Source organism: Mustela putorius, unplaced genomic scaffold, assembly GCF_011764305.1.
Source record: "Mustela putorius furo isolate JIRA1106 unplaced genomic scaffold, ASM1176430v1.1 tig00003850_pilon_pilon_pilon, whole genome shotgun sequence".
NCBI classification, from domain to species: Eukaryota; Metazoa; Chordata; class Mammalia; order Carnivora; family Mustelidae; genus Mustela; species Mustela putorius.
The window spans coordinates 14724827-14735237 of NW_025422002.1; the positions used below are offsets into that span (position 1 = coordinate 14724827).

The following is a 10411-nucleotide window of genomic DNA, read 5'->3' on the forward strand; positions in this document are numbered from 1 at the left end:
GTAGACAGTCTCACAGGGCCAAGTTGACAGGTATCAATAGCCCAGGATAGCCATGAAGAACCTGAGGGAGTCACTGACAATCAAGGCAGGCTTCGTGGAGGAGGTGACTTTTTTCTGACAAGACAGCATGTTCAAAAGGTACAAAAGACAACCCCATGAGAAGGAAGGCTCCTGTCTTCACAAATCCCCGGCACTGGGTACCCTCTCCGGAAGTTGCCACTCTTACCAATTTCTCATGCATTCTTCCAGAGAGATTATTCTGTGTTCTTACTAACACCAGTGCATGTATTTTTTTCCTTCTCACACCAGTGAGCTCGTGGTCTGCATACTTTTCCGCACCTTGCTTTGTTCTCTTCCCCGTGTCTCTTGCCAATCAGCCCTCATTAGTAAGTACAGAACTGCCTTGTTCTCTTTAACAGCTGCAGGACATTCCAGTTTAGAGAATCATTCCCCATTGGTGGAACTTTTGATTCTCTTGGGCTTTCGATATTTCAGATAACCCCCTCTGTGAGGTACTCTGTGTCATTTGGCACATGCATGAGTCTCCCCCAGAGGGCACAGACCCGGTGGCGGACTTGTTGAGTTGAGCCTCTGATATGGCAGTAAAGATTAGCCGGGTAAAGAACAGGAGACCAGATCCAAGAGGTAGACAAGGACAGGCCTGGCAGTCAAGAGGAAAGGGCTCGTTCTCAGCTCACCTCAAAGGAGCCGCGTCTCGCCACTGGCATCACAGTCATGGCCAGTCCACTGGGTGCACTCAGACTAGGAAATTATAGAGTGTTTAGGAAGGGGCTGCTGTCCAACAACTGAGGGACGGGGGACAGCATGTAGCATAGCCACACAGTCATGACAAAGAAAGACGTATTGGTACAAGCTACACCATGTTACATGGAGGGACCTTAAAAACACTGTGCTGGGGCACCTGGGTGGCTCAGTGGGTTAAAGCCTCTGCCTTCAGCTCAGGTCATGATCTCAGGGTCTTGGGATGGAGCCCCATGTCGGGCTCTTCTGCTCAGCAGGGAACCTGCTTCCTCCTCTCTCTCTGCCTGCCTCTCTGCCTACTTGTCATCTCTGTCTGTCAAATAAATAAATAAAATCTTTAAAAAACAAAAACGAAAAAAACACTGTGCTGAATTAAGGAAACTAGACCCACAAAAGGCCATCTTATTATAGGGTGCCATTTATGTGAAATGTCTCAAATGGGAAAATCATCAAGACAGAATACTATTTAGTGGCTGCCTGAGACAGAGGGGAGGGAAGAAATAGGGAACGACCCTTGGCAGGTATGCAGTGTCTTTCTAGGGAGATGAAAATGAGGGTCCCAGTGGGGAGCAAGCAGGAGGAGTTCCCTCCTGCCCTCTAATCTCCCAACAGGGCTTCCGCAGTTCAGGCCTAACTGGAGGTGGCAGCTGCATTCATACTGTCCCATGACCGATATCCACCAGGCCCAACCAGCCAGTCACCAGTAGCAATGGTTAGGTGCCCTATACTATCTCCTGTGGCATGAAGCAAAGGTCAGGAGCACAGGGAGTGGTCTGGAAAGACATACAGACTCACACTCCGGTCTTGCTTAAGTCCCTCCCTTTCTCTTCACCTGTGAAATGGGATGATAATGGCCACCTCTGAGGGAATGTCAGGAAAATCAGGAGTTTTACCTGATGAGGGGAACATATTTCCTTCTCTTCTCCACCTGTGACTGCATGTTGGCTACGAGGTGGGATTTTATTGTGAGTGGGCAGGGAAGCCAGTGGAGGCCAGGAACAGGAGTGAGGATTTATAAGGTAAAATGTGAACCCCTATTGCAGCCGCTTCTTGTCTCCCCCAAAAGAGCCACCCCCTCCCCGTGGCACCACCAGCCCACTAATCTGGGGCCCCTTGCTGTGTTCAGATCCCAGGCCATCGGTGGGGTGAGAAGTGGGAGACCTCCATGTTCTCCAGAGACGACACTCTTGAGACACCAGACCATGAACCTCACAGATTTATTTTCTCCTTTACTTTCCTGCTGCATCGAAGCAACTCTCTATCCCAGGATGGCCAAACAGCAGACCCCAAGCAGGCTGCTGTGGCTACCATGTAAGCTGGGACCCACCAGTGCAATCAGGGTCATAAAATATTGACATGAGTCCATTGCAGCCGCTCCAAGCCCTCTGATCGTCCCTCCCCTGATCTTAGTTGCTCCCAGGATCCTCAGCACTTCCCCATCCGTCCAGCCTGGCAGGGCCTCCCAGACCCTGAACATTCGGGGGAGTTTGTTCTGTCTCACTGCCTGCTGGTCATGGAATAGTTTGAATGTGTCCTGTTGGTGAATTTCCCTTTGGGCATTTCCTAGGCACCTGCTCTGTGCCAAACTCTAGGAAGGTGCAAGAGGTTGTATCATCTTAGAGCCTGCAGACTCTTCAAACCCTTAGAGCCTACATGTCCCTGGATCACAATCCAGACTGTCCCAATGGAAATGGAGCTCTGAAGTCCCTCTAGACAGCCAAGAAGCTGGTAGCCAGCCTGGTCTTCGGGGGTGTGGGGTGGGGTCAGGGGGTGCAAAGAATGTGGCTTTGTCCCACACTTGCTTCCTCTGCTCTTGTCCCCTGCCTCAGGCAGAGGGCTGGGTGCCCATCCGGATGCCCGCCTGGGTGGCCAGTTCTGGCCAGGGCAGCTGTGATTATGCACAGCTTAGCACAGATATAATGCAATCACCGGGGCTCTGAAAATGCAAAGTTTGCTGGGTTCACAGGCTGGACATCATCTGATGAGGGCCCCACACAAATACTGCAATGGCCTCAGGCCAGCTGTGGCCTCACAGGAAGAGGGAGGCAGTGTACAGAGGCAGTGAACGGAAGGCTCCATGAAGTGGGAGTAGCAGCCATACCCAGCCTGACCCCAGAGTCTGACCTCGGCACTGGGGGTCCTGGCCCAGCATCCGCCGAACACAAACAGTCGGTGTCACAGCCTCAAAAATACTACCTATTGCTTTTCCACTAAAACCTTCAAGGATTTTTTTAAGAGAACCCACTCTATTAAGGTATAATTCACATACCATCCAGGGCACTCATATAAAGTGTACAGTTCCATGCTTTTTTTTTTTTTTTAACATATTCTCAGATGTGTTCCACCATCATAATTTTCGAGTATTTTCATTATCTCGGAGAGAAACCTGTAACCCCCAGCAGACACTCATTTCCCCCAGGCTCTTCCCAAACTGCTAATCTACCTTCTGTCTCTGTAGATGTGCCTCTTATGGACATCGCATGTAAATGCAGCCATACAATTTGGGTCTGGCTTCTGTCACTGAGCGTGATGCTTCCAAGGTCCATCCGTGTTGTAGCGTGTGTCCGCACTTCATTCGTTTTTGTGGCCAAATAATGTTCCATTGTGTGTGCCTGTGCCATGTTTTCTGTATCCGTTCATCAGGTGATGGACAGTTGGGTTGTTTCCGCTCTTTGGTGATTATGAAGAATGCTGCTGTTCACATTGGTTAACAAGTTTTTGTATGGGCGTATGTTTTCATTTCTCCTGAGTATATACCTAGGAGCAGAATTGCTGGCTGGGTGTCTTAGTCTTTTTAGGAGGCTATGACAAAGTCCCACGGACTGGGTGACATATAAACAACAGACATTTATGTCTCACAGTTATGGAGGCTGGAAGTCCAAGATGAAGGCACACAGCATCTCGCCCTCTTTCTAGTTCAAAGCCAGTGCGGTCTTCCTGTGACCTCACATGGTGGAAGGGTAACCCCTAATGGGGTCTCTCTGGAGCCTCTTTTATAAGGCATTCATCCCATTCATGACAGCTCCATCCTCATGACTTAAGAACCTCCCAGAGGCTCCACTTACTAGGATTTCAACACATGAATTTGGGGGTGGACTCAAACATTCAGTCTATAGCACTGGGCCATATGATAACCCTGTGTTTCACATTTTGGGGAACCACAGGGCTGCTCCATTTCACATTCCCACTGATGGTGTGTCAAGGTTTCCATTTCTCCACACTCTTACTAACACTTGCATATCTGTATTTCTTCTGTCAGCCATCCTAGAGGGTGGGAAGTGGCTATTCTGATTTGCATTTGCCTGATGCAAATGATGTTGAGCTTAGTGCTTAGTGGCTTTTGGACCCACTGCATTTTTATAAATTGTGACATATAGCTTCTATGCAAAAAAGCTCATGGGACATTCGTACTATTTAAAAGAAAGATTATAAAGCATCAGTGCCCCCGGTGACCTTTGTCAACCACAGTCCCTCACACCCCAGCCCAGAAACAGCCACTGTCTTGGTATTTGTGACCCTCATTTCTTTACTTCTTATTGTACTTTCCCCCTCTGTAGGTGGCCTTGAAACATACAATTCACTTTTGCCTACCTTTGAACTTGATATACATGAATTCATCCCGGGGACATCTTTTCCGACTGCTTTTTGCCCTCTCCACTGTATTTCTGGGCTTGACCTCTGTTGGTGTGCTTTGCTATAGCTGTTCATTGTCACTGTCCTGTAGGGTCCCGAAGAGTGCACCTCTTAGCTTATCCATCCCACCACGCTGGACATACAGAGAGCGCCCAGTGCGAAGACACCATGAATCCACTCTAGGCAGTCTCCATACATCCATCAATGCTGCTGCTATGAACATCCTTGAACCTATTTCCTGTGCACATGAGCATTTCATTCTCTCAAGTATATGCCTTGGAAGTGAGATTTCTGAGCCGTAGGTCAGCACGTGTTAGGAGACGCCATGCCATGTGTGCACACCCCCCTGGCCCTGCATCTTTAGGAGCGTCAGAATCCATTCTGATTATCCCCCAGCATATCCATGTCGAAATGTCTGACTACACTGCAATCTCAGTCAGCCGGAACCTGCTGCCTAACCCTGCCCCCAAGCGCATCGCCACACCCCTGAGCTGTGCTCTTTTCCCACGCTTCTCAAGCCGAGGCAGGAAGGAAGGCTGGACTCTTAGGAACTATATCCTCACTGACGTCCAAAAGGGACATCTGTGTTATTTGACGGGGCTGCTCACCCAGGAGGTGCTCTGTCCCACTAGGTGTCCTGGAATCAGAGCATTCAGCCAGCTGAAAGCTCTGTCCCTGAACATTCTGGATGCTTGTGGCATTGCTGGCTCATCGGATTACAGACACCATGGTTTAAACAGGGTGGTGCTCCCTTCCCAGTGAGACCACTGACCCAAGCTCTGGTCCTCTCCTCCTGGATGCAGAGCTCTTAGGATGGGGAGGACCCTGAACACAAGCCCATTCTTGGAGACAGGAACCAGATCTTGCCACCTCTGTATCCCCAGCACTGGTATTGGCCCAGGCCCAGAGGCAGAGCTAGTGACTATTTCTTGAATGTCTGATTCTGTTCCAGCACCCTGACTTTTGCCAGAAAAGAGGGAATTGCCTTTATTCCATGTTTCAGTGACGGCAGCTGAGGCCCAGAGAGGGAGTGTGACAATTCCAAGGTCACAAAGCAAGTAAGCGGCAGTTGGTTCAAGCAGTTGGTTCACAGCCCTCAGCAGTAAAATCCTCGCCTCTGAATGCCCCCACAGACCAGCTCCAGGACTTAGCTGAGCCTCAGTTTTTACCCCTGTAAAATGGAATCATACTAACCTCATGGAGTTCAACGATGCCACTTACAGAGGCATGGGCCCAGTGCGTGTACAGGTGATTAATAAGTGTTTAGGTATTTACTCATTAATCCACTTTTTTTTTTCACTATATAACAAGCCAAGTAAATTTGACAGTCCACATGGAGACCATGAAAATGCTCAGACACTGTGACCCAGAAACTGCTCACTCGTACCTTCCCGCCCTAGTGTCTGGTACACAGTAGGACCTTCATAAATGTCGACTGCGATAAAATCAGACTGAAGATGATGATAAGGGAAGAGAAGCTTTAGTTCCAAAGATACTTCCTTCTATAATATAGTTTTTAAAAAGAAAGAAGAAAGAAGGGAAGGAGTGAAGAGATTTTAAAAAGAACAAATCCCAAAGCCTAATAACAACCTAAATACCAAGTACCACGGGGGTTTGGTAAATGTTGCCTCCTTTGCTTGCATGGATATTCCAAGGCAGGGGTCAGCAAAATATGGCTTACAGGCCATCTGTGGCCCACTGTCCGAGTATGTAGAGAAGAATGAAACCCAGGCATTAGCTTTCCCTGTTCTTCAACCTCACATCTGTTTAATCACATAGTATGTTCTTTTCAGCATCCAACTTCTTTCTCTCAGCATTACATCTTAGAGATCTGTTCTTCCTGTGTGTATTAGTTCATTCTTTTCTGTTGCTATCAAGTGTTTTATTGTATGATTACAATTAATATCAATTGTCACTCCCATTTTGCACAAGGGGAAAATGCAGCACAGAGGACTCAAGGAAGTTGCCCGAGGGCACACAGCAAGTTTGTGTTAGATCTGGGATTTAAACCCGGGGTCCAGCTTCTGTGCTTTTCATTCCTTGTACAACACTGCGTCTCAGTGCTAGGGCAATGGGAGCCTGAGGGGAATTGGGAACTCAGAAAAAGAGGTACCCCACGTAGGCTGGAGGTCAGAGAAAGCTGCCAGGGACATCCAGGGGAATGGGGCATAGCCCAGGAAGGCTAAATCAGAGCCAGGGTTCCCATCTTTGGGTGTTCACCGTGCCTGGCAGATGTCTTAAGTGGTCAAGCAGATGACCTCTGAAAATACAAGCTCGAGGTCAAGGAGGCAATATGGAGAGGTGGGGACTATGGCAAGTTGAGGGATACCAGCCAGTGAAGGAGGCAGCTCCAGGTGTCGCTGCTGTGTGACAGTGCTGACAAAGGCTGCGGTGAGCAGGGCTGTCACGCTGCCATGTGTAGTCAACTTTCCACCCAGCAGGTCTGCCCTCAGTCATACCAGTTAGTAAATGCTTTGAATCGCATCCTAGAGTTGCCAGATGCCCTTTCTATTTGTCAAAACACAGAAACCAACCAACCAACCAACTGAACCTGGAAGTCTATCTGCTGGTTTTTAAATGTTGGTTTAAAAATGATTTTAAACCTGTGCAGGCTAAGGGCACCTGGTGCGGAGCTCAGTTGGTTAAGCGTCTGCCTTCAGCTCAGGTCATGATCCTGGGGTCCTGGGATCTGGTCCCTCCTGGTGCTCCCTTCTCAACCAGAAGTCTGCCTCCCCCACTACGTCTGCCTCTCCCCTGCTTGTCCTTGCTCACTCATTCTCTCCCTCTCTTACATAAATAAATAAACAAAATAAAATAAACCTGCCCAGGTCAAAAAGAACCCTCTGTGTGCCCTGGACTGGCCTGAATGCATTTGAGCACCAATCTAATCACCAGATAGGAGCTGGGAGGGACCGGGAGAGCAAGTGGGCTCCAGGTAGAAGCACCGGTGAGAGGGATTTGAATCCAGGTCTGAGTTACCCCACCACAAAGAACCACAAAAGCGGGAGCCAGCTAGGCTGGATGGCAGGGCAAGGGTGGGCTGGGCTGGGGGCCACCCCAGGCCAGTGCATGCAGTGACGGGTGCTGTGCTCTTCCCCACCCACCCCTGCAGATCCTGGAGGAAAATATGAAGCTGGAGTGTAAGTGCCATGGCGTGTCCGGCTCGTGCACCACAAAGACATGCTGGACGACGCTGCCGCAGTTCCGGGAGCTGGGCTACGTGCTCAAGGACAAGTACAACGAGGCGGTCCATGTGGAGCCCGTGCGTGCCAGCCGCAACAAGCGGCCCACCTTCCTGAAGATCAAGAAGCCACTGTCATACCGCAAGCCCATGGACACAGACCTGGTGTACATCGAGAAGTCACCCAACTACTGCGAGGAGGACCCGGTGACGGGCAGTGTGGGCACACAGGGCCGCGCCTGCAACAAGACAGCCCCGCAGGCCAGCGGCTGCGACCTCATGTGCTGTGGCCGTGGCTACAACACCCACCAGTATGCCCGCGTGTGGCAGTGCAACTGCAAGTTCCACTGGTGCTGTTACGTCAAGTGCAACACCTGCAGCGAGCGCACCGAGGTGTACACGTGCAAGTGAGCCCGGGACTCAGCTTGTTGCCCTTGGGGCCGGCTGGGCACCTCCAGCTGCAAGTTAGACCGCAGCGGGGACCGGACAGCTTCCCAGCTGCAGTCACCCCGGCGGGTCTCTTCCAGGATATCCGTGGGAGGAATGCTGAGTTTGTCTTTTCTGCTGTGGGGAAACCTCTCCCAGGTTTCCCACAGGCACCCGGTGGAAAGATCTCCCCAGAGCCCTGGACTGTTCTCTTCCACACCCACTGCTGTTCCGCCCCACCCCACACGCCGCCAGGGGAGGGGGCCCTCCTCCGCTGGAGCAGAGCCTTTTGCACCAGGAGCTCTGGACCCAGGGGCCTCAATATAGCAATATTTAACAATTTATTCTGATAAAAAAATAATATTAATTTATTTAATTAAAAAGAATCCTTCCACCTCGTCGGGATCCGTTTTCTGCAATCAAAGTGGACCGCTTGCTTTCTTTGCGGGATAATTTTGTTGCTAGGACAAGGAGCCAAGTAGAACTGTAAATAACTATCCTTTACGCAGATATTTCTACTAGTTGATTTTGCGAGTACCTCCCCACCCACCCCCAGCACTAGATGTTTAAAAGCAGACGTCCTTTATACATATATAGATATATATACACACACGTTTATATTTTTTTGCTGTTTGCTGCTACTTATCCAGAAATTTAAGCTGGTCCAGATTTGGAGACATCGCCCAGATTACGATTTCCATCCTTTAGTCCTCCCCAGCTCAAACTTACACCAATAGAAGAATCCAGTTTGGAATACAGAGAGAGAGGAAAGATATTAATAAAACTCCCAACAGTTTCCATCTTTTGGAAAGTGAGCCACTGGATAAGAGAGAATATTTTGTAAGAGACTATTTTTATATGAATATTTTATTTATATTGAGTCTGCCTGTATCATTCCATGGCCTGTGCTTCTTCTTAATTCTGGTACTTGCTTTGGGGTAAGGAGCTGCGAGGCCTGGTTCCCATGGGGGCCCTTGCATAGCTGGGTTCTCGAGTTCTGTTGGCCAACCAGGCAGAAGTGGCCCCTGGATGCCTGGGTTGGGGTGTTATTGTTATTACCTGGGACAGAAATCAGATCCCCAGCCTAGGCCTTTTGAGCAAGGTCACTGAGCAGTGAGCTCATAGTGAGCCATGTGGGGGGCAGGCCTGTGCCCTTGGGATTGGGTGACTATCAGAGGGCTTGATGAATCACCACACGGCATAAATCAACTCAGGGAGCCCGTTCCCCAGCCGGATGCCCCTGCCATTGCCATGTGTTCTGAGAGCTGAGGCACAGTCCTCAGTTATGGGGCAGAAAAGCTGGGGTGAGGGGTCCCATGAGCAGCAGGGCTCAGCAGGGCTTCCTGGATGTCAGGGTCCTAGGGCAGACTGGCAGAGAGGTGTGGACAAGGCCTCTCTGCTCCTACATCCAATGCCTGCCAACCTGCAGAGCTCTCCTCTGAGAGGCTGTGGGTATTCTAATATGTGTCTGGTTGCATATCTGTGCATGCGCAGGCACGCACGTGTGTGTGCATGTGTGTGTGTGTGTCCCTCGGTAGTCTTGGGTAGTCACGTGACTTTGCACCTTCAAGTACCTCTGGGGTCCTGGGGCACCTACATTGTGTGGGCTCCTGCAACTACCCAACTCTGTGTCTCTCTCCATGGGCCTGAGAGATTCGGGGGGGGGGGCGGTGCACGTGGGTTTGTTTCTGTGCATCTGCTGGTCCCCAGGTGTGTCTGCTTGCGGGTGAGGTGTGGTGTGAGGCCGACCACAGGGACCTTTGGTGATTGTGTTGAGCCACCAAGAGATGGCACCTCTGAACTCTGTGCCCACAGACACTGGTGAAACTCAGATACCTCTGAGACCACAGCCTGATGGCCCCACACGCTGGGAGTCCCTTGGTGTCTAGGCTGTGCTGGAACTCCCCAATGTTAGCACTGGGCCTGGATCACAGCATGGACAAATAAAATGGCTGGATGGTTGGTTGATATCTTCCGTTGGATCATTTATTTCTTCTTTACGTGGGTGTCACGATGGGTAGGGATGTGAAGCAATGAGTGGATGGATGGGTGAGTGGATGGATGGATGGATGGATGGGGGAGTGGGTAAGTGGATGGGTGCACATCTGGTTGGGGGAGTGGGTGGGTGGATGGGTGGATAGGTAGTGTGTGGCTAGGTGAGGGAGGAGAAAATATGTAGAAGTTTCTTTTAGGTCCCATGTCACAGTTTATCTCTGCCCTGGAAAACCAGAGTCTACCATGAGCAAAGAGAGTTTCCAAGCTGTAGTCCCTCTCTTCCTGGCCTCATGGTGTCTGAGAATGTTTTGAGGCGCCTCCCCAAATACCAGAAATTACCCTCATGTCCTTCCTTAGTATCCAGATGAAAAGTGTGTCTGGCATGAGGGCAGCAAGGCCTACTAGAAGAATTGC

At 50.2% G+C, this 10411-nt stretch overlaps 1 protein-coding gene across 1 annotated transcript in view; it reads left to right on the forward strand.

The window, feature by feature from the left end:
- Positions 1 to 9971, forward strand: part of WNT7A (Wnt family member 7A) — a 60526-nt gene extending 50555 nt beyond the window's left edge. The window contains exon 4 of the mRNA XM_004738604.3: positions 7508 to 9971. Within this exon, the coding sequence (XP_004738661.1) occupies positions 7508 to 7987 (480 nt within the window). The 3' untranslated portion in view covers positions 7988 to 9971. The remainder of the gene's footprint in view (positions 1 to 7507) is intronic.
- Positions 9972 to 10411: the final 440 nt, after the last annotated feature.